The sequence below is a fragment of the Panicum hallii genome, chromosome 1 (genome assembly GCF_002211085.1).
Source record: "Panicum hallii strain FIL2 chromosome 1, PHallii_v3.1, whole genome shotgun sequence".
In the NCBI taxonomy this organism is placed as follows: domain Eukaryota; kingdom Viridiplantae; phylum Streptophyta; class Magnoliopsida; order Poales; family Poaceae; genus Panicum; species Panicum hallii.
The window spans coordinates 2190920-2215536 of record NC_038042.1 but is presented as its reverse complement, the minus strand read 5'-3'; the positions used below and the strand labels follow the sequence as shown (position 1 = coordinate 2215536).

The 24617-nt window shown below is 49.6% G+C and overlaps 1 protein-coding gene and 1 pseudogene across 1 annotated transcript; one reads left to right on the top strand and one right to left on the bottom strand.

Annotated features, from left to right (window-relative positions):
• Positions 1-6980: 6980 nt before the first annotated feature.
• Positions 6981-21598, top strand: LOC112879756 (cycloartenol synthase). The gene is made up of 18 exons (XM_025944139.1): positions 6981-7343; positions 8348-8533; positions 8845-8934; positions 9009-9203; positions 9294-9378; positions 9743-9909; positions 16911-17099; positions 17727-17840; positions 18005-18127; positions 18210-18332; positions 18911-19009; positions 19305-19361; positions 19606-19652; positions 19728-19871; positions 19963-20140; positions 20542-20622; positions 20710-20793; positions 21108-21598. Exons 1-18 carry the CDS (start codon positions 7152-7154, stop codon positions 21225-21227), a joined length of 2274 nt encoding a protein of 757 aa, XP_025799924.1. The 5' UTR covers positions 6981-7151; the 3' UTR covers positions 21228-21598.
• Positions 21535-24185, bottom strand: LOC112879770 (annotated as a pseudogene).
• Between the last annotated feature and the right edge of the window lie 432 nt (positions 24186-24617).

Sequence of the window (24617 nt, the reverse complement as noted above, 5' to 3'; positions counted from 1 at the left end):
CAGCGCACCAATCGTGGAACAATTGGAAAGTACCAAAACACCTTTTTAGGTCCGCCCTTTGTTCTGTTGCAGTCCTCATCATCACCACCATCTTTTCTACGGTTGAATCGATTGAGTCCACAAACAGGGCACTTCTCAAGGTCCTGATAATTCGAGCCACGATAGAGAATGCAATCATTCTTGCACGCATGGATCTTTTCCACCTCCAATCCCAACGGGCAGATAATCTGTTTGGCCTCATAAACGGTCTCAAGGACGGTGTTGCCTTGTGGAAGCATGTCCTTAAGGAGTGCTAACAACTCCTTGAAACTGCCATCACTCCATCCGTGGATTGCTTTCAACTGGAAAAGCTTCACCATTGCAAATAGCCTTGAGTATTTCAATCCACAACCAGGATAGAAAGGTTTCTTAGAGTCTTCGATCATCCTCTTGTACTTTCCGAATTCGCCTCCTTTGAACTCATCGTCGCCGTGTCTGTCAGCATTGCAAACCATCTCCTCTATGTTATCAACCTGTCAAGCCAGACATGAAAAGTCATATTAGCACGACCTTATTATACTAATTGTAAGCTGTATTATGGGGCCGGGTTTGATTACTACCTGTTCCATGATGTCGGCATTGCTCAACCCTAGTATATCCGCCTCATCCACATCGTCGTCCTCTTCTTTGACAACGCTATGGACCTCCCTCTCCACATAGGAATCCCTACTCTCTGCTTCATTAAGTCCTTCTTCACCGTGTTTATTCCAACATCGATAATCCTCCATGAATCCACGTTTGATCAAGTGTGATTTCAACACGTGCTCTTGAAGATATCGCTTCTCATTTTTGCAATTTTTGCATGGGCAATAGAGATACTGTATACCATTGTCCACCATATCTTTCTTCGCGTTCTTAATGAATGCTTCAACACCATCCATAAACTCCTTGCAAAGGCGTGGACCATACATTCAACGCCGATACGATATCTATATAGAATATGAAATCAAAACGTTAGGATTCTCATAGTTTGAGGCCATGCACAACTAGTGTTTAAGTTCAAATATTGTTAGATGGCAAATGACATGATATCATGTGCTAGAAAAAATATTTTAAGATTTTCATCTTTACTTTTCATGCTATATGATTTATCTCGGATTAATTTAGTATTAGATGCTCTTAACGTCTGAAGACAATCATGAAAAAATCTTAGTGTATTTTCGAATATAAGTTATAATGCCCTATTCTAGCCATAAAAGTTTGAACTTAGAACTTAATTATTATATGGTGAACCAAAAGAATCGATATCATGTCGGAGGTACCTTGCCACTGCCCCCGCGACACACGACAGCAAGAAGAGGCTCGATCGTGCTCCAGCCGCCCGCCGCGACACGCTCCCGACGAGATCTCCACCGCCCGCCGCGGCAGATCCACCCAGCTGCACATCCGCCAGCACCACTTTCCCCAGATCCACCCAGCCGCACCACCAAAGTATCAGACTGCAAGTTCGGACAGCTTGTTCGGACCTCCAGACCCCAAGGCGGGTCTTGTCTGAGGCCCACGACGCAATCTGAGACGCGCCATCCAGTGGCGCGTCTCCCATCCGCATGATCTGAGACGCGCCATCCAGTGGCGCGTCTCCCATCTGCTTGATCTGAGACGCGCCATACAGTGCCGCGTCTCCCATTTGTAAATGGCGCGTCTCCCATCCGCATGATCTGAGACGCGCCATTCAGTGGCTCGTCTCCCATTTGTAAAGCGAGACGCGTCCCGGCTATTTAACAAAAGAAAATAGTCGCGAGATGTACCGCTGAACGAGATGAGCACGGCTGAAATCTCCCTCCCCAGCGTCCCGGAGACCGAGGAGCTCGCCACCACCAAAATCCCCCTCCCCAGCGTGCCAGAGACCGCGGCGCTCGGCATCACCCTCCTCGGCGCATCCTCCGAGACCCCCGCGCTCCCGGAGTGCACCGCTTCGGAGATCACGGCGGTCGCCACCGGCAAATCTGCGGCGCCTCCTCCAGCCGGCTTCTCCACCACCAGCCGCAGATCTGCGACACGGGGACCACAACTCCCTTCACCACCAACATCCCCGGGCTTCTCCACCACCAGCTGCAGATCTGCGACACGGGGACCACAACGCCCTTCACCACCAACATCCCCCATTGTTGCAGGTATTTGTTGTAATCGTCGCATTTTGCCTGAATCGGCATCAGCAAACCCACGGAGGAAGCTTCTCTTTGTTTGCTGTACTGGTGGTCACCTATCGATTTCTATTGTCTCACGAAACCCAGGAAACACGAGCTGGTCCAGGATGAAATTTCCGAGCTTGACGAAGCTGTTTAGCTGCTTCGGCGGCTGCCTCCCCTGCAACGACTGTGCAGTCACCGTAAACTGCTGTGTCTCGGGGAACAACAACGCAAACAGGGGGCAGGACGTTGATTCAGCTCGCGAAGCTGCTAGCGCTCCTAAGCCAGCTCCAATGCCTGATTTAATATCTATGTAATAATTGATGTCGATATAATAATAATTGATGGATTTAGCCTAGACATTGTAATGTATTGTGACATTATTCGTATTTGAGACAATGTAATGGAATGTTCGTTCGGTTTCAAGGGATTGATTCCATGTACGTGTAATGTAATTGTATTGTACGCTACAGACGCGCCCCACAACGAAACTTTACGACAGCTTTTTCGTACCCCTTGTTGGATCAATGGGAGACGCGCCTTACTAAGGCTCGTCTCGCATTACTTTCAAGCCCTCCCACGCCGCATTGAGGTGGGAATAAATGCGAGACGAGCCACATTAAGGCGCATCTCAGATCTCAAAATGATCGGAGACGGGCCCTCCCACGGCTCGTCTCGCATTTGTCTCCCCCACACCACAGCGCTTCGCCCGCATTTTTAGCTCGACTCTCTTTCTGTAATATGAGACGTGCCCTTAGAGGCTTGTCTCAGATTGCTTGCTCCTATTTGCTGTTTTGGCGTAGTTAACGTTGTTACTCCCTCTATTCCAAATTGTAGGTCGTTTTAGCAAATTTAGATGCATAATTTTTACTATGGATCTATATCTAGATGCATTGCAAAATCTATGCATCTAGATTTGCCAAAACGACCTATATTTTGGAACGGAGGGAATATGTCTTTCTGGGGCAGTCAGCCATGTCTTTCATGACATGGATGTTTATGTAAAAAGGAGGCTTAGTTACCAGTTTGAATCAACTATGTGTGCATGTAGCGTGTACCCTTGCAATATGCAAGAATGAAACAGTATTTTCCACTATTCATGTGTGCTGCCATCACTGCATTCAGCTATCTGAATATTCGAGTCGTTTTTCTTCAGGTTGATCCATTTCTACCTGAATAATCCTATGCATTCTGAATTCTGAACTTCAAGGTCGGCAAAGGTCTGACCTTTACAGCCGCCGCCAATGGCAACCCAACTTTTTCTCCCACATTCAGACATGAAATCCGTAAATAGTGGTTTGATTCTCTTAAAGCGTGTAGAAATTTCTCGACGCTCTCGTCACCGAACAAATAAATTCTCTCTTGCGATCGAGACATTTTGGCGATCGTTGGGAGGCGCCATGCCTGCCGGTGCGTCGGAGCCGGAGACATCAGCGTGGGTTCGACAGGAGAGCACGAGAAAGCAACCTGCCTGTACCAGTAATAATATAATAGACCACACATATCGATCGATCTATGGACGGTTGGAGCTTCTCTTCCATTAATTGGATGTGCCTTTCAGCGAGCTCTCTCCGATCCGCAGCGTTTTCCACGAGCTCTCCACAGCGACATTTCTGCTGTTGCTGATGATGGCCATGTCCATGTTTCTCCACAGCATTTCGACCCCAAGTTTGCATTGCCTGTGACATGACATGGGTTCCCCTTAGAAGTTTTAGTGTTTTCCTTTCTTGAAAGAGGAGTTGTGGTGTATGGGTCAAAATTAATAGGTTCCAGGGATTTTTTTTAAAACAATATAATGTAGAAGCTTTATTAGTTTCTCATGGAGAAATTACGTTTAAGCCACACAAGAAGTATATGCAGAACGGCGACTATATACAAGTGAATTTATCAGAAATCATTTTGATATTTCTCAAATATGAGCTATGAGATTTTTTTTTTCACAGCGGCCTCTCTTCATTGGTTTAAAAGTTGCCTCAGCTGTTGTGGGGTCTAATCTTATAATTAATGATGACAGGACAACTCAGTAGCTGTAGGGTCTCGTAAGGGTATAGACATCTAGCTAATCGCAATTATTCATGCACCACCATATTATCAGGGTCCGTGGAGCTGTATATACAATATTTGAGCCAAATAAAGAGAATGTTTGGATTCCAGTACTAATGTTAAAAAATACTAAACTTTAGCACTACCTTATGCAAGCAGGAGTGCTATTGGGGTAGACTGAAATTTTAGCCAAAACTTAAAAACTTTTGCATTGGATATGAGTGCTAATAGGTGCTAAAGTTTAGCATATCGAAATAGCTTCTAAAGTGGGTCACGACCCTTAGCCAAACTCATATTCCGAGTAATTTTTGTGGCATGCATATAATACACCGCACAACGTGGATGTCAAGTTAAAATTCAAATCGTTTGCTCGAACTTCTCCACTTAATTATTCTAAATATATTCATTTAGGACAACATTGACACGGTGTGATAGATATCGCAATCAAATGCTACCACTACATTAATTAATAAGGTACAATGATGAATCGATACATCTTTCGTTATCACCGTATCATACGAGATAACCGGTGATTTAAAGAAAAACAGGAGTGTTTAGTTTTTTTATATGGCTCATGATTTTTTTTAGCAAATGTACACTCACTCATGGTTTGGTTCCTGTGGAGAGCTTGCACTGTGTCTAACAGGTACTTCAAGTGTTTTCTTTTTCAAATGATGTCGCATGGATCTTTGATTGTGCTCAGATACTGCAATGCAAGTAATATGAATGGTGTGAGATCTTTTTGTTGTAGTTTATTTGCTGTACCTACTACCAATCTCCTGCCAGGAATATAGTAATAAGGGCAGGTTGGACTGTTTGTATCAGCAGTGTTGTGACAAATCAGAGAAGAACAGATGGAAGGAATCAAGTAGCATATCCGTGTCATCAGCTTTAATTTCAACCCGTGTCTTTCATGATGTGGACACTTATGTAAATAAAAAAAAGAGGTTCGGTTATCGTTCACTTCATGTCTTTGGCCTGACATCCATGTCTTTAAACTACAGACCCTTGCAATTTGCAAGAATTATACGTGTCCATACTGTTGTGTTAAAAAAAAAATACTATGTGTCCATACCTGCACCATTAGCATTCTGCTAGTACTTCAGACCTCCTCCTTTTTTTCTCGAGTGTTAAACTTTGTGCCATGTGAACATTCACATGCTGCAAGATGGTCCAACTCTCGACCCATTCCTAAGGATGGGCCAAACGTGAAACGTTAATTATCAGACCAAACATCTTCAGGCTAAATTATCAAAAAAATAATTAAAAAAGCGCACACATCTTCAGGCTGCAAAGTCGTCGATGTGCCCGTGGTGTTGAGCTCCGCAGCAACTGATGCCCATAAACCATTTGACTACCTTAGTACCTTCCTTCCAAAAATACCTTCTCCTGTACGGAGTACGTCCCTTGATGACTACTGCTCTAAATGTATAGCAAAAATTATATATCTAAAAAAGTTAAAATAATTAATAATTTAAGATGGAAAGAGTACATTTCTCCACTTAATTCTCCACGTTTCTTACTCAAGAGTCTATAGGAAGGTCAGCAACCTATGCTGCTATACAGATTACCCCTTCTTCCCATTCTTTAAGCGATCAATAGAAAATTTGCTAGCAAAGACAACAAATACTATATGGAGTAGATCACGTGGATGTAAACAAACCATTTAAATAAATGTACTTAAGATCATATCTACACACAACAAATTTGCAACCATGTTACCCTCTTTCTTAAACCCGAGGTTCAAAATACGGTGGCATAGAGCGGATGTAACAAATCACGCAGCCACATAATTTGTTAGATCCACTCATGTTGTTTTCGCGCTATCCATGCTATTCATATGCTCTCATGAGACTATAAATTCTGAACCACATGTCAAGCTAGAACAAAAGACAATAATTGCATCCTTGGATCATCTTCCATCTAGCAATAGCAAGCTATATGTCGAATGACAAAATTGGTGTACATAATCTTTCTCCATCATCATTATTAGGCGGCAACAATACCCTTACTTCATGGGAACGATGTGCAATGTGTGTGTGTGTGTGTGTGTGGGGGGGGGGGGTGTTCCCCTGTCCATCTTACATCTTTTATGTCAAAATGACAATTTTTCGAACAACAATTACTCTGTTAATATTTTTATAAAATGAGTATTTTTTAGCTTCATTTTGAAGATGCTAACTTATAGTTATGTTGTCATATGATATATATTAATAATATTCTAGGACTAATTATAAAATAAATTCTTGCCCTGAGTATTGTGTTATAATTATAACGATAAACTGATGGAGTGTTAAATATATACTCCTCCGTTTAAAATTATTAGTCGGTTTGATATTTTTAGATAGATAGTTTTTGCTATATATCTAGATATATATTATATCTAGATGTATAATAAAATTTATATAATTTAGAACGGAAGAAGTAACAGCTGGTAGCCTATCCACACTACTTGTCAGTTTTTTTGTTTTGAAGGGCACACTGCTTGACAATTGATATTTGGCGTGACGTGGCGGAATAGATCTCCTATTATTTTGAGCGTGGCGGCATCAGCCTCGCGCCCGCTCGAGTGGACGGTCGCGAACCAGCACGGCGACGTGGGCCCTCCCTCGGAACCGGTCTCGTGCTACGTGGGCCCCGCCACAAGCATCCCCCCCACGGCCGGCAGGCCCACCCACCACGATCCGCCACGCCGCACGGGCCGGCGGATCCAAACAACAAAACGGCAGCCCCACCCGAATTCCAAATCAACCCCCCCTCTCCCCCCCCCCCCCCACTGCTCTGCTCCGGCCAGCCTGTCCCCTCGCCGTCACGAGCTGGGCAGCCGCGCCCACACCCGACCATCGGGGGAGCGGGGAGCCACGCGGGAGGAGGGCCGCGGATCGGGATCTCGCGCCGCCCCTTTCGCCGCCGGCACTGCTACATTGCGTGGGGGAGGAGATGTGGCGGCTGAAGATCGCGGAGGGGGGCGGGGACCCCTGGCTGCGCACGAAGAATGGCCACGTCGGCCGCCAGGTCTGGGAGTTCGACGCCGCCGCCGAGCCCGACCCCGCCGTCGACGCCGCGCGCCGGGCCTTCGTCGAGCGGAGGCACGACCTCAAGCACAGCGCCGACCTCCTCATGCGCCTCCAGGTGCGTAACCGACGGTCCGCTGCCACTAGCAAGTAGCAATGCCTGCTATCCGCGGCTGCCGTCGATGGGGCCGCCTCCGCGCTCGCGCGGCCGCGTGCATGTCGCCGTCTCGACCGGTCGAGCGGCCAATCGGGCGAGCAAGCGATCGGTGTCGTGGTGTGGTCGGGCTCCGCCGTGCGTTTGACTAGAAAAGGCGGCGGAGATGGCGTTGCGGATGTACTTGGTAGATTCTCGTGGGGCCGACGGGACAGGACGTATCCCTTAACTTCCGCTAGCTTTCATTGCGGGGCGGGTGAACTAAACTTGTGTTCTTGGGATTCTCGATGATTTTAATGCGCGGTCTGAGAGCCAGGACGGGCTCTCGCAGGTTGCAGAGAAGTATCATAGCCTTCGTCTTGTCTCAGCTACACCTTTTAGCTTACTTTACAGTCGGTACCTTTTCAATGTGTGGCGTTGTTCAGTTTGCAATGTGCAACCGTATGTAACGTCACACATCACATGGTTGTTATGAGGGCGCTTCTATCAGCTACACCTTGCTCTGATTTGTTTCTTTTACTTACAGTAACCTTTCACTACCCTTGGTAATATTCCTGTACCATGCAAAATGGCTAAAAATGGAGCGCTGAGGGTTTTGAATTATGTAATTCAGTCTGTGTCCAGTTTTCCCTGTAAACATAAAAGACATATTCTCTTCTGCGGTCTCTGTTTTGTTCCACTTCCCTGTAGACACATAACATTTGTTCTATCTTACTCACTGCAGCTAAAAGTTACCTACTGCAGTATCAGCTTTGCTTGGTCTCTTTACTGCAGTAACCTTTTTCAGTGTCTCCATGAAAATATTAGTACTATGTGAAAGGGCTAACGCGGAGCATTTTTGTCAATTAGTTCAGTCTGCGCTCAGTTTTTCTGTAATCTTAGAAAAAAATGTTCTCTTCTGCAGTCCCTGTTTCAGTGCTCCACTTCCCTGTAAATTTGAAACATATCTTCTCTTTTACATACTGCAGTTCGCTAAGGAAAATCCTCTTAACCTGGACCTTCCCGCGATCAAGCTGGACGAGCATGACGATGTTACGGAGGAAGCCGTGGCAACTACTTTGAAAAGGGCAATCAGCCGTTTTTCTACTCTCCAGGCACATGATGGACACTGGCCTGGGGACTATGGTGGCCCTATGTTCCTTATGCCAGGCTTGGTACTTCCTTGAACTCTGCCACGATATGTTGAACTTTCTTACTTCACTCGGATATCCATTTCTACAAATAAAACACATTTAATCTTGCCACATGGTTAAGAGCAAGTTGATCTATTCTTCTTTCTCACTTGCTGTGTCTCTTGTTCTATGTGAGCACCAATTTCTTTTCAGAATGAATGCGATTGCCAATTTAGTTACCTCCTAAAATAGGAACAGGCAAACATCTCATTTTAGATTATAATAAGGAAAAATATGTTTCATGTTTCTTGGTCTATATGGAAGCTACTAATTGTGTTTTATCCTTCACCCAGATCATAACATTGTATGTGACTGGAGCACTAAACACTGTCTTGTCATCAGAACACCAGAAGGAGATCCGCCGATATCTTTATAATCATCAGGCAAGGATTCATTTCTAAATATGTTGACCCTGTGGTGGCTAAACGTAATCTATTTTTTGTCAATGCAAGTGTAGAATGAAGATGGCGGCTGGGGCTTGCACATAGAGGGTCCAAGCACCATGTTTGGCTCAGCACTGACGTATGTTATTTTGAGATTGCTTGGAGAGGGACCGGATAGTGGAGATGGAGCCATGGAGAAAGGCCGAAACTGGATTTTAGACCATGGTGGAGCAACATTTATAACATCATGGGGAAAATTTTGGCTCTCGGTAGGGTATTTACTCTTATTTATTTATTTATGAGCTGCCTCCATTTTCTTGGATCTGTTTAATTCCTTTTAATTCCCTGGCTTATTTAAGGTAATTGGTGTGTTTGAATGGTCTGGTAACAACCCAGTGCCACCAGAAGTGTGGCTGCTACCATATATCCTGCCGTTTCATCCAGGTTCTGCTTTCTTTTTTATACATGTGCATAACTCCAATGTTTTATAGGTGTATATGTATACATTCTATCACTCAGTGGTAGTTGATAATACTTGCTGTAGTCCAAGGGTATTTCAATCGAAAAGGTTGCATACACTACACAGTATGCGTTGAAAGATTTCACAACAAATATTTGACCCGAATTGAATTTTACAATCACCAGATCTTATTATCATAACTCTTTTCATTTGTATATCAATCCCTTTTCATTTTTAATAGGTCAACAATCGAATTACTTTGCATTGCCGCATTCTGAACAGTAGTCTATTTTTGGTTGCTATGTTGTCGCTTGCTGATTCTCTATTGCGGTTTACAATGTCTTGCAGGGAGGATGTGGTGTCATTGCCGAATGGTGTATTTGCCAATGTGTTACATTTATGGGAAGAGGTTTGTCGGCAGAATCACGCCACTTGTGTTGGAATTAAGAAAGGAACTCTTCAAAGACCCTTACAGCGAGATTGATTGGGACAAGGCCCGCAACCAATGTGCTAAGGTTTGTTAACTTTATGCTTAACCTTTCTTATAGGAATTGATACGTATGGGCCAAATTGTGGCACAAGTTCATTGCATGAGGTGCCATGAAGTTATCTACTAGTCCCAAAGTTGATCTTGTGAGGCCAAGGTTGTCCTTACTCCTTCAGAAATCACACTGCCAAAAGAGTATGTTTTGCCGCTGACAGAACCTCGTGGTAACCATGCTAGTGCTAAATAATACTTTATCAGCAATCTCTCTGGCAGAATGTGGCTTTGATTCGTACTCATAACTCAGTATTAAATATGTAGAGAGAGGGAATTGTGCAACACCACACACCAAATGAAATATATAAGCTGTCAAGAAGCTTAAAGAGATTTTTTTTCTCAAAAGAGATTTCTTTCCATGTATTCTCACAGTTAGAAGACTCTTCTGCAATGCTTGGTCGTGTAAATACTCCCTAGTCCCTCTGTTTACTTTCAGTAGTAAAATCAAACTCGACAGTTATTTGTAAACGGTGAGAGCATGCATTTACTCCCTCCATTCTTTTACAAGGCGCATTTGATTTCATTCAGACAAGGCTTTGACCAATATTATTCTATTAATATTTAGTTTTTGTGGTACAACAGCATAATCATAAGTTTTTCAATACAAATCTAGTGATATCAATTTTGTGTAACAAAAAATTATGTATTACTCCCTCCGTTTTTATTTACATGCCATATTAGATTTGTCCTAAGTCAAACTTGGTTAACTTTGACCAAGTCTATAGAAAAATATAGCAACAACTATACTACCCAACCTGTTGACTATCAATATATATTTCATGGTGGATTCAATGAAACAAATTTGGTATTATTGTTGGAGTGTATTGTGCCCATGGGGCATTGTGGCCCATTGGGCCCATGTGTATTACAATACCTATACCCTGTTAGGGTTTGCATTTTTGTATAGTAAAATCTATCTCTTCTATATGGTATCAGGTTAGCTTCTCCCTCTCTCCTTCTGCCCGCCGCCGCCGCCGCCGCCGCCGGCCACCATGGCCGGCCGCCGGCCGCCGGCCCTCTCCTCCTTCCCTCCCCTCTCCTCTTCCTCTCCCTCCTCTGCTCCCGCTCCGGCCACTGCGGGCGCCTGGGCCGCCGGCGCCGGGCTGCCGCCGCCCGGTTTCCCAGCCGCCGCGCCGGTCCTCGCGGGGGGGCCGGCCGCGGGCGCCGCCGCGGGGGGGCCGACCGCGGGCGCCGCCGCTCCCCTGCTCCAGGACGCGGGGGGGCCGGCCGCGGGCGCCGCCGCGGGGGGACCGACCGCGGGCACCGCCGCCGCTTCTCCTCTGCTCCAGGGGCTGCCGGGGCTGCGCCGGGTGCCGCGGCGGGCGCCGCCGTGGGCGCCGCTGTGGGCGCCGGAGCTCCTCTGCTCCAGGCTGCTGGCGCCCTGGGCCCCCTGCAGCCCGCCACCACTGCTGCCGCAGCTACTGCGCGCCGCCGCCGTCGATCCGGCCGCCCTGCGGGCCGCTGCACAGCTGCTGCAGGCCGCGGGCGCTGATCCGGTCGCCCTGCGGGCCGCTGTGCGGCTGCTGCCGGCCGTGGGCGCTGCGGGCACGCAGCCCGTCATCGATGCCGCGCCTAGTGCCGCTCAGTCTGGCTCGGGATGGCGCCGAGGATGCACCGTTCTCCGGCGCTTTCCGAGGACAGCAGGCCGACGCCGCTCGCGCCGCGGCCCTCTCACCGCCAAGTCGGAGGCTTCTGCCGCCCAGGAGCGGGTCCGTGTGGCTGCCCTCGCCTGGGAGCGCGAGCGCGCCACGGCCGACGCCCTCGCTCTCCGGGTCGTCGAGGAGGAGCGCTACCTCCGCATCTCCTCCGGCCAGCCTGTTGACCCTGAGCCCGGCACCTCCTCCTCCTTTCGGGCCCCGCCCGCTGGTTCTGGAGCCTGGTACGATCCGACCGACCCCTCGGTCGCCCAGCTCCACCTCCAGGCTGCTGGTGTCCAGAACATCAGGGCCCTGGTCTCTGTCCTCCTCGACCCCGGTCCTCCTCCTACAGCCGCTGGCGGGACCAGGTCCTCCTCACCCTCCGCCGCTACGCTCTCGACGACCACGTCCTCGTCGACTCGCCGATCGAGGCGCGGGACGTGACGTGGCTGCGTCTCGACAGTGTCGCCATGTCCTGGATCTTCGGGACCATCTCCCTAGATCTTCAGGACCTCGTCAGGACCCACGGCGGCACTGCGCGACAGGCTTGGGTGGCGCTCGAGGGGCAGTTCCTCGGCAACGCCGAGTACCGCGCCCTCCAGCTCGATGCCACCTTCCGCACTTTCGTCCAGGGGGACCTCTCCGTCGGTGAGTACTGCCGGCGGATGAAGAGCATGGCTGATGCTCTTCACGACCTCGGGGATCCGGTGTCCGATCGGGTCTTGGTGCTCAATGTCCTACGGGGCCTGAGCAGCACCTACGACCACTTGAAGTGCTGGATCACCCGCCAGAGGCCCTTTCCCACCTTCCTGCAGGTCCGGGACGACCTTGCTCTTGAGGAGCTCACCAGGGGTCTTGCGCCCGGATCCTCCTCACCCTCCGCCGCGCTTGTTACCGCTCCACCGTCCTCCTCCGCTGCTCCTGCCACCTCCCTCCTTGGGGCTGCTCCCGCCGGGCAGACCGGAGGAGGGGGGGGCCGTGGACGTCGCCGGCGACGGGGTGGTGGTGGTGGCACTGGTGGCCCTGCTCCTGGGGATACCGGTACCGGTGGGGGCCGTCGGAGCGCGTCGACCTCGGCTCCTGCTCCTGCCCCTGCCCTGGAGGTACGCCCTGGCCATCCTTCAGCAACCCGTGGTCAGGGCGCATCTCGATGTGGCCGCTCCAGGGTCAGGTGGGGGGCTTTCGTCCTCAGCTCCAGCCGGCGGCCCTGTTCACTGGTGCTACTCCTTTTTTCGCGCCGTCCTGGACCCCGCCCGCTCAGCCTAGCCAGCAGCCGACCTGGCCGGGGGGGTGGGACCAGGCCGCTCTGGCGCAGTCCTTTAGCACCATGGGACTGACACCGCCGGTCAGCACCGAGTGGATCGCCGACTCGGGTGCCTCGTTCCACACCACTCCTGATGCCGGTATCCTCTCTTCTGTCCGACCCCCACACCCCTCTTGTCCTTCTTCTATCATGGTTGGTGATGGGTCTTGCCTTCCTGTCACCGCTGTGGGTTCTGCTCCTCGTCTTCCTAATGTTCTTGTTGCTCCTCGAATGGTTCACAACCTTCTTTCCATTCGCCAGTTTACTGCTGACAACTCTTGTTCTATCGAATTTGACTCCTCTGGCCTTACTGTGAAGGATTTGGCTTCCCGGCGTCCTCTTCTCCGATGTGACAGCCCGGGGCCCCTTTACACCCTTCGGCTTCCTGCTTCCGCTGCCTCGCCTTCGGCTTCTTCGTCTGCTGCCTTTGCCGTGACACCTTCTTCCACCACCTGGCACCGCCGGCTTGGTCACCCCGGCCGCGACGTTTTGGCTCAGCTCAGCCGTAGTACCGATGCTCCTTGTACTAAGGCCCCTGCTGAGCACCTCTGTCATGCGTGCCAGTTAGGTCGTCATGTGAGACTTCCGTTTTCTTCTTCTTCTTCGCATGCTGCGCATGCTTTTGATCTGATTCACTGTGACCTGTGGACATCTCCTGTACTCAGCATGTCTGGTTATAAATATTATCTGGTCATTGTTGATGATTTTTCTCATTACTCTTGGACTTTTCCTTTGCGCACCAAGTCTGAGACCTTCCCCACCCTCCTCCACTTCTTTGCCTGGGTGTTCACTCAGTTCGGCCTCACAGTTAAGGCCGTCCAGTGTGACAATGGGCGAGAGTTCGATAACTCCACCTCCCGGTCCTTCTTCCTGTCTCGGGGTGTTCAGCTGCGTATGTCTTGTCCGTATACCTCTCCTCAGAACGGCAAGGCTGAGCGGATGATTCGCACGACGAACGACGTCGTGCGCACCCTCCTGATCCAGGCCTCTCTGCCCCCGCGCTTCTGGGCTGAGAGCCTCCACACCGCCACCTACCTGCTTAACCGTCTTCCGTCCACTGCTTCTCCCGCTGCCACTCCACACCACGCTCTCTTCGGTACCCCTCCTCGCTACGACCACCTTCGGGTCTTCGGGTGTGCGTGTTGCCCTAACACCTCCGCCACCGCTTCTCACAAGCTGGCGCCCCGATCGACTCGTTGTGTGTTCCTCGGGTACTCCCCTGACCACAAGGGGTACCGATGCCTTGACCTCACCTCTCGCCGCGTTCTGATCTCCCGACACGTCGTCTTTGACGAGTCGGATTTCCCCTACTCTACCTCCTCTACACCTTCTCCTGATCCTGAGCTGGAGACTCTGTTTCCGACTGACCCGGTGGTTCAGCCACCGTTCCCTGTCTGTCCTTTTCCTGCAGGTTTCCCTGGCACGCCGGCACCGTCTCCGGTGATCCCTGCTGCGTCGCGCGCGGCCCCGGTGCCCGCGGTCGCACCACGCGCGGTTCCCGGACCTCCGGTCGTGCCGCGCGCGGCCCCAGTGCCTTCACGTGCACCTGCGCGGTACGCCCAGCCGGTGCAGGTGTACTAGCGTCGCTTGGCGCCGACCCCGACACCACCGCAGTACACTGAGCCGGTGCAGGTGTACCGGCGTCGTTCGGCGCCGACCCTGGCGCCGCCTCCTACTCCGGAGGCTCCTGCGACGCCGACGCCGGCGCCGTCGCCGCTGCCGCCTCCTCCGGCTTCCTCTCGTGCCGAGCCGGAGGTATACCACCCGCCAGTCATCCATCGGGATCCTCGGCATATCCATCCCATGGTGACTCGGCGGATGGCCTCTCAGGCCGCGACTCTCTCCGCCGCCGAGGGAGAGCCGCGTGTCTCTCCTGTACCCTCCTCTGTCCGCGACGCCTTGGCGGATCCTCACTGGCGTCGCGCGATGGAAGAGGAGTATGCGGCTCTTCTTGCCAACCAGACGTGGGACCTCGTGCCGCGTCCGTCTGGTTGCAATGTGGTGACTGGCAAGTGGATCTGGACGCATAAGCGTCGGGCTGATGGCACACTGGAGCGCTACAAGGCTCGCTGGGTTCTCCGGGGGTTCACACAGCGGCCTGGTGTGGACTATGATGAGACCTTCAGCCCTGTCGTGAAGCCTGCTACGGTGCGCACTGTCCTGTCGCTTGCGCTCTCGCGCTCTTGGCCTGTGCACCAACTGGACGTGAAGAATGCGTTTCTTCACGGCACTCTGTTTGAGACCGTCTACTGCTCTCAGCCAGCGGGATTTGTGGATTCGAGCCGTCCGGATATGGTCTGCCGGCTCAACAAATCTCTCTATGGGTTGAAGCAGGCTCCTCGGGCTTGGTACTCTCGGTTCGCCACGTTCTTGCTAACATTGGGGTTCACCGAGGCCAAGTCTGACACGTCTCTCTTCGTCTACCGCCGAGGGGATGAGACCTCTTATCTGCTGCTCTACGTTGATGACATTGTGCTCACAGCCTCGAGTCAGCAGTTGCTTCAGAGTGTCATCTTCTCTCTGCGGCAGGAGTTTGCTATGAAGGATCTCGGTCAGCTCCACCACTTCTTGGGCGTCACTGTTGAGCCTTGCCCGTCTGGTCTTCTCATGCACCAGCGGCAGTACGCACTCGATATCTTGGAGCGGGCTGGGATGACTGATTGCAAGCCCTGCTCCACTCCTGTCGACACTCAGGCGAAGCTGTCCGCCGATCTGGGTGATCCGGTGGCTGATCCTACTGCCTACCGGAGTCTGGCTGGTGCTTTGCAGTACCTCACCTTCACCAGGCCGGATCTCACCTACGCTGTCCAGCAGGTCTGTCTCCATATGCATGATCCCCGGGAGTCACACCTTGCTGCGCTGAAGCGTCTCCTCCGCTACGTCCGTGGCACTGTGGACCTCGGCCTGGTACTTCACCGCTCGTTTTCTGCTGAGCTGGTGGTCTACACCGACGCTGACTGGGCTGGCTGCCCGGACACCCGTCGATCCACTTCCGGCTACGCCGTCTTCCTGGGCGGCAACCTGGTCTCCTGGTCGTCCAAGCGGCAGCCGGTTGTCTCTCGCTCCAGTGCCGAGGCGGAGTACCGGGCTGTCGCTAACGGCGTTGCGGAGGCATCCTGGCTTCGACAGCTCTTGGCGGAGCTCCACAGCCCGCTCGCCAAGAGCACGATCGTCTACTGCGACAACGTCAGCGCTGTGTATCTCTCCACCAACCCCGTCCAGCATCAGCGGACAAAGCATGTGGAGATCGACCTACACTTCGTGCGCGACAGAGTTGCAGTCGGCGATGTTCGGGTCCTCCATGTCCCGACTACCTCCCAGTTTGCTGACATCTTCACCAAGGGGCTGCCCTCCTCGACCTTCTCGGAGTTTCGATCCAGCCTCAACGTAGCCGGTGGCTAGTCGTGGCTGCGGGGGGGTATTTGCCCCTTGTTCTCTCTTCTTGTCCAGTCTTGAACACCGCTGCGCCGGTTGTTCAGACTGCGGGGGGGTGTTGGAGTGTATTGTGCCCATGGGGCATTGTGGCCCATTGGGCCCATGTGTATTACAATACCTATACCCTGTTAGGGTTTGCATTTTTGTATAGTAAAATCTATCTCTTCTATAATTATAAATGTTATTATTCTTTTCTGTAAATTTGGTCAAAGTTGGCCAAGTTTGATTTTGAACAAACCTAATACGACATGTAAATAAAAACAGAGGGAGTACTTAAGTAATTTTTGGTCAAAGGCTTAACAAAATAAAATAAGCCTTCTAAGTTCAAATGGAGGGAGAACGACTTATCACCGCCAATGGGCCAACTGATCTAGATATGTAGTAAGTTTAGGATCCATCTTTCACAGTTTCACACAAATGTGTGTTGAAGTCCCTTTTGTCCATTGCAATCATTAATTGGCAAGTGATGTGCTATTTGAAAAGTTGCTTACTTATGGAAGCTTATATGGACTTTCATGTTTATCTTCCTTTGTCTGTGAGAAGTCCATTTAGGATCTTGATTGTTCTGTCTGAAAGAGTTTTTATATCCTTGTGCTGCAGGAAGATCTGTACTATCCACACCCATTCGTTCAAGATGTCTTATGGGCCACACTCCATAAATTTGTTGAACCAGTTATGTTGCATTGGCCTGGGAGCAAATTGAGAGAGAAATCTCTGGAAACTGTCATGCAGCACGTTCACTATGAAGATGAGAACACTCGGTACATTTGCATTGGTCCTGTAAACAAGGTAAATTGAGGACTATGATTACTTGTTGAACCTTTACAAAAGAAAGTGGAGTCTTCTTTTGTCCTATTCTTACTGCAAGCATCAGAAGAACTTTGTTGCTTCACAAGGCCATGTGCTGGCAACTTTAGTATTTATTTTTTTGCTCTCCAATTAGAAAGAAAAAGCTGAGGCACTTGTGATTTCAGTGCTTCCTTTAACTTCCAGCTTTTACGTGCATTGCAGTGATGAAGCCTGCCATACCATCTTTACCCTAGCCACATTACTTTCACCTGAACCGTCTATGAGAACTAAAAATATTCCGACTGCAGCTTTCTGTTAAATATTGCCACCGCGCGCACTATGATTGCATCTTGTGAGCTATATAGCATGTATTTGGTGAAACACGTATTCTATGCCAAGTACTTGTGATGTTGCTAATAGTATCCAGAACGTGCGATCTACAGTCCTTTGCAACAGCATAGGATTATGCCAAACAAGATACTACTTGAATGATCATTAAATTTCATATTATGGAATTTCTTTTCCTTCTCTTTCATCTCCAACATACCTTGATTATTGGATTAGTATAACATTTCTTGGTTATTTCTTGATGTTGTTAACTGATCGCTGCAAAAAAATCCTATGCAGGTATTAAATATGCTTGCTTGCTGGATTGAAGATCCAAACTCAGAGGCATTCAAGCTCCACATTCCGCGAGTCTATGATTTCTTGTGGCTTGCTGAAGATGGCATGAAGATGCAGGTGATTATTGCTTGTTTTGTGGACCATTTCCTTTTACCTAATTAACTTTCCATTAGGCAGCTACTGCAACAGCAAACTTGCCAACATAAAATACTTTACTGTCTCTTAATGGGATTGGCAAATTGTTTTGGCATCTTCAATCCAGTTAATTCTTTCCACTGTAGGGTTATAATGGCAGCCAGCTTTGGGATACAGCTTTCACAGTTCAAGCCATTGTGGCTACCAACCTTATTGAAGAGTTTGGTCCCACCCTTAAACTAGCACATGACTATATTAAGAATTCACAGGTACATTCTACATGCCTTTTCATCCATATGGTTCAACATTAAATCCATTTACAGTACTGATAAGGCTATTTTATTATGAAAGGTTCGTGATGACTGCCCTGGAAATCTGGATGACTGGTACCGCCACACATCTAAAGGTGCATGGCCATTTTCTACTAGCGATCATGGTTGGCCTATATCAGATTGCACTGCAGAAGGACTGAAGGTGAGTTAGGTCATCAGCAACACCAATAAGCAAATACTTCAGAAGTTCAAATTTTTCCCTTTTGAGATCTACGATTTTTTTTATTCTTTCAGCATCTCAACTTTTTCACCGTTGCCAAACTATATGGGTATTTTTAGCTCTCACGTGTGATGAGGCTTAGTTTTGTTCCTTGTCATTTATGCTCTAGTATTCTTGAGAGTATAATGCTAAGTATCTTGTCATAATTATTTGACTTAAAAAAAACTTGACCTGCGGGGGGTATGACAGCCCCTGGGCATTTTGTTAAGAAGAAGACCTTCTCACGCAGGTCAAGAAAACTCCCGAACCTGCCCCACCCATACACAGCGGCACCGTAGCCCGTGTGAGATGACCAACGACCTGGGCCGGGCCTTAGACTTGTGCTTTGGTGTGGGACGGACGAGGGGATTTTTTTAACCCCAGCCTGAAATTTGCTCCCACGGGGAGTCTAACCCAGGACCTGAGGAGTGCTACTAGAGCCACCTAACCAATTCAGCTAGAGGCCCGTTCGCATAATTATTTGACTTAAGTATCAAACATTTTGTTTTCCTTTACTCCAGGCCTCATTATTGTTATCAAAGATATCTCCTGAAATTGTTGGCGAATCTCTGGAAGCTAATAGATTTTATGATGCTGTCAGCTGTCTGATGTCTTATATGGTAAGTACCTCTGAATTTTTTTTTACTCTCAATTGTTGTTGTTGAATCAGTTTTTGATGAAATAGTCAATGTTAAATTGTAAAAATTGTTTATTTTATGGAAAACAAGACTCCTTGAAAGGGAAGCAGCCCCCTTGTATCTTGTTTAAATATTATATCGAACACTGAAATCAAACTTTTGTTTTCAGCAGTTTCTCTTTGATTCCATTGGTTTTATGTATCTGTGCTTTGAATTAATCACATGCATGTTTCTGTTGGAGGGACCATGTCTCATAAGTTTGTATTAACCTTTACAGAATGATAATGGTGGTTTTGCGACATATGAACTCACAAGGTCTTATGCCTGGCTGGAGGTAGGTGCCTAGCCATTTTGGGTTGCCGTGCTCTCATCTGAAAATGGGAAGTTAACCAATTAACTGGAATCATATAATGCCAATTGCCAAGTTAATCAGGACACTAGTAAATTTCTTAGTTATTTCGTTTGCCATTGAAAAAAATATGGGTTAATAAGATATTTCGTTTCGAAAGTAGAATATTGATCATTCCTTGAATCTTTCACGTTTCATCTATATTGACATTTTTTCTTAAATTATTCAGCTTATTAATCCTGCTGAGACCTTTGGGGACATTGTGATTGATTACCCGTAAGATGCAATAACCTTTCTTGTGCTGATTTTTATGTTTAAAACAAACTGGAAAAAATAATACTCATTTGGCAGGTATGTTGAATGTACATCAGCAGCGACTCAGGCCCTGACATCATTCAGAAAGCTCTACCCTGGGCACCGCCGGAAAGAGGTTGACAACTGTATCAGCAAAGCTGCTAGTTTCATCGAGAGTATTCAGAAAAGTGACGGCTCATGGTCAGTATTTATCAGAAACTGTATATTATTCTATAAGGTGCCTCCAAATAGCTCTACATTGTTCTCTATTTGATTCAATGTTTCCCAACAGGTATGGCTCTTGGGCTGTTTGTTTCACCTACGGCACTTGGTTCGGTGTGAAGGGATTAGTTGCTGCTGGTAGGACATTTGAGAACAGTCCTGCAATCAGAAAGGCATGCGAATTTCTGTTATCAAAAGAGCTTCCTTCTGGTGGTTGGGGAGAAAGCTATTTGTCGTCTCAAGACCAGGTAAATTCACTTCTAGCAGTTTCTTTAGAATTTAACAGTACTTAACCATTACCAGTATCCTGGATATACTTGCAATTCTGCTTGACGCATTATGTATATCTACTCCAATTTTCATCATCTGTGTGCTGTACTAAAGATTTTAGTGCGACCTGGTCTTGGATTTAATGTACCAAAAATACGTAATTAATCATCATTGGACACTAAGGCCAGAGAAAACCTGTTTAATATTTGCACATTATTTATCTGAAGAGTTTCGGCACAAGTAGGAGTTGATAATTCTTGCCTTCTTGGAATGCTTAACCCGCTAGTGAGTACAAAACAATGGTACAGTGATAATTCTTGCCTTCTTGGAAATTGGAAAGACCTTTGCACTAAACATCTATTAACTTGCATTCATTCAGGTTTACACCAATCTCAAAGGCAAGCGAGCTCATGCAGTGAACACTGGTTGGGCCATGCTGGCACTGATTGGCGCAGGACAGGTCTGCATTGTTTTATTTAGCTTGTAGCTTTTGATTCTCTGATACAATTTGCACATTCAGAATGGTACTTAAATCTCATCCATACAGGCTGAGAGAGATCCAACACCTCTACACCGAGCAGCAAAGGTTTTGATCAACATGCAATCAGAGGATGGAGAATTTCCTCAGCAAGTAAGTAACAATCGATCTACAGAAATACTAACACTGATGCATTGTTCCATCTCATATGTCATCAATGTGAAACTTTGCTCGAGAAACAAAATGGTCGGAATATTCTAGATGTATATGTTGCTGGTGTACCGATTAGCGGTTTGTAACCTCCTTTTTTTTGGATATGTAAACATCGGATTGTTTTAGGTAAATCAAATTTTGTTTACTGACCAGGGTAAACCGCTGTTTGCATGGATCTCAGTTTTTCTTTTAAACCCATAATTGATTACTTCCCTTCTTAGACGTTGAATAACTTTTTGCTCAACATAACACAGGAGATCATTGGAGTCTTCAACAAGAACTGCATGATCAGTTACTCCCAGTACAGGAACATCTTCCCAATTTGGGCTCTGGGAGAGTACCGGTGCCGAGTCCTGGGCGCTGGCAAGCAGTAGTGTCCCACTGAATGGCTCTATGTTGTCGCTCTACCTCGCCACGCGTTGCCACGCGGACTGTCTTGCTGGGATGTCTCGTGAATCAGCTTCTGTGAGTCTAGTAGTTCGAATAATTAGCTACGTCACGTTTAGGGGCTGCCTTCCTAATCCTAATAATGTATATTCAAGGTGGTTAATAATGTAGCTAGATCCAGGTCAGTTTTAGGTTCTGTTGCTCCGTTCGTGTGCAACAGATGTATCTGGAGTTGCATGGTGGACACTTAGACAAGTCTCGACACAGTTCTTGCAATGTTAAGGCTGGTAGATGTCTTGTGCCCATGTAATTTTTCTCATGTCAGAGTCAATCCTGAGCAATGTTGGGAGAAGCAAAAGCAATCCAATCCTACAAACATACATGAAAGCTTATTATTTATGTGCATTCTGGCATGCACGGGGAGATCCCCATCGCAGGGCGAGCCGTTAGCGCCGTCCTCGTCACGGCGCCAGCCTCCTGGGGTCGCGCGGGAAGAGCGACGTCTTCCTGATGTTGCCGAGGCCGCAGAAGAGCATCACCACCCGCTCCAGCCCCACGCCGAACCCTTCGTGCGGCGGCGCGCCGTACCGGAACGAGTCGACGTAGGCGGCGATGGTACGGACGTCGATGCCCCGTGCCTCCGCCTGCGCCGCCAGGAGCTCCGGGTCGTGCACCCTCTGCGCCCCGGAGATGATCTCCTCGCCGCGGACGAAGACGTCGAAGGAGCAGCTGTAGCGCGTTTCGTCGGGGCAGGGCATGGTGTAGAACGGCCTCACCGCCGACGGGTACCGGCAGAGCATGTAGAACTCCGTGTCGTACCTGTTGAAAACACACGCTCAAATCAGAGTCTCATTCTACCCAGATCAAGCACACCATGCTGATTGCTGAATGCTGGCAGGGCTCCAGGGAGGCTCACTTGTCTCGAACGAGCTCTCCCAGCTTCTTCTCGGCTTCCGTGTTGAGGTCCCCCATGGGCTCCACGTGGACCCCGGCTTCCTGTTTGACAGCACAAGAACTGGAGTCATCTCTGGCTTTTTTTTTTTGGTATCATCATGCCTTAATGTCGGATCACTGGCAGGTTCAGTCTAAGCAACTGGTGTCGAAGTGCCAAGCAAAGCAAAGAGTTCCAGTAGAGCCGTAGAGGACAGAGGAGAGGATGCACCTGTAGCATTCGGATGCCTTCGTCGTAGTCTAGGCGCAGCGTCGTCTCGTCTCCAAGTACTGCAAGCATCAACACGACGACCGATTAGAATCTGAAATCGGTCTTGTATCTGACTGTAATCTGACAGAATAGGATGCTTGCCTTTAACGGTTTGAAGGGGTACTGCCTCTGGATGGCCTCCAGCTCCCTAGCGCAGCTCTTGCTCAGATGATCAAATATGGCGACGAACAGCCTGTCAACGACGTCGCACACCTGCCACAGGAAAGAGAAGAACAATGTGCTCATGTGTCCATGGAGCCAGACCATTCGACAGTAGAGGTGAAGAATTGAATCAGAACCCTCACCTCGGAGTAATGGTCCCTGAGCGCCATCTCGACGTCGAGGCCGATGAACTCGCAGAGGTGGCGGTGGGTGTCGGAGCCCTCGGCCCTGAACACGGGGCCGACCTCGAACACGCGCTCGAACCCGCCGCACACCGCCATCTGCTTGTGCAGCTGCGGCGACTGCGCCAGGCACGCCGGCTGCCCGTTGTAGTCCAGCTTGAACACCGCCGCGCCGCCCTCGCTCGACCCGCCGATCAGCTTCGGCGTGTGGATGCCCAAGAACCCTTCCGACAGCAGCACCTGCCTGAAGATCTGCACACCGTACGTGTGACAACAGTCAACAATGATCAGTGATGTCATAGTCACCATTTCGTACATGTTCCAAACTGAAATGTTTCTTCAAATTTTGTGACGAAAGATTAGCATTGGCCTTCTTGTTTTTGACCCATGAAATGGCAAGAACTCACGTTTTCGACTTGGCATTGGACGCGGAAGATGGCCTGGTTGGCGGCGGTGCGGAGGTCGATCACCCGGTAGTCCAGCCGCTTGTCCTGCCCACATGAACGAGCTGCTCCCCTGCCTGTGAATACGTGTGGCACACATGCTCTTGCAGTGAATCCATCGTGCACACAGTAGAGAATTCAAAAGGTTGTCAAGGATTATTGTGCAATGTGTGTGAGCTGCAACCAGGAGCTTACAGCTTTGGCTCTTGCGACGTCGTCCTCGCTCCGCGCCGCGTCGTCGACGCTGATCGGGAGGTTGGGGACGGCCCTGCTGATGCAGTGGAGCTTCTCCACTTGGATCTCCACGAGCTGTTGTTCGCCACCGGAGACGGGCAGACGTCACATCGGCGGCGCAAGAAACAGAGACGCTAATCGAGATGGGTGAAAACGTCGAGCACCTGCTGGGTGGTGCCGCGGACGGGCTCCCGGGGCAGCGACACGACGCTGGCCACGTCCACCACCGACTCCCGGCTCAGCCCGGCCATGAACCGCGCCATCCCTCGGCTGCCGCCGGCCACCACGCACTGAACGGTGGCCGACCCCTGCCGCAGCACGAGGAACGCCACGCGCGGGCCCACGGCGCGCATCGCCTGCGCCGCGCCGCGCACGCGCACGGCGGGGCCCGCCGCGGCAGCCGGCTCGAGCGACGCCACGTCAGCCCAGGCGTAACCCGCGTGCATCTGCCGCAGCGCCCCCATGGTAGCCGCGTCGCCGTAGTCCCCCTCCCCGCGGTGCTCGTCGCCGGAAGCCATGGATCGTGGGCTGCGGCCGGCGGCGGAGGCTCTTGTTCCGGAAGCTCAGTGGAAGCTGCTGCGCTTGCGGGTGGTAGTTGTAGTGCGCAGTGAACTGGCTAAGCCATGGGTTGTTGGCTGGCTACGCCGGCGGCCGCCGGCCGGCAGCAGTGAACTGGGGGAGGCTGCGCTTGCTGGTAGTTGTAGTGGCGCCGCCGCCTTTGTCTTTTTTCCATGGACGTTGACTTGAAAGGCTGACGGCATAAGAGAAGGGACCTTTTCGAAAAACTGCCGCAGCTTCTTCCCCCGCCTCGATCCCAGCCGCCTATATCCGATTGGACGGTTAATATAGCCCCCAAGTTGGATCGCGATTATTAATCGCGATCCAATTTGGGGTGTGTTTTGACGGAAACTTCTCTTTCAGGGTGTACTTCGTAAGAATGCCTGCGCCAGGATTTCGCTTGCTCGATCCGAGCCGCACAGGACTGATCGGACGCCTGAAAACGACCTAGAAATTGGATCGCGATCATTGGTCGCGATCCAAATTCGGGGCTGTTTTGATGGAAACTTCGCTAGTAGGGTGTACTTTGCAAAAATGGCTGCGCCGGTTTTCGTTTCGCCGATCTGAGCCGCACAGGAGTGATCGGACGGTTCAGAA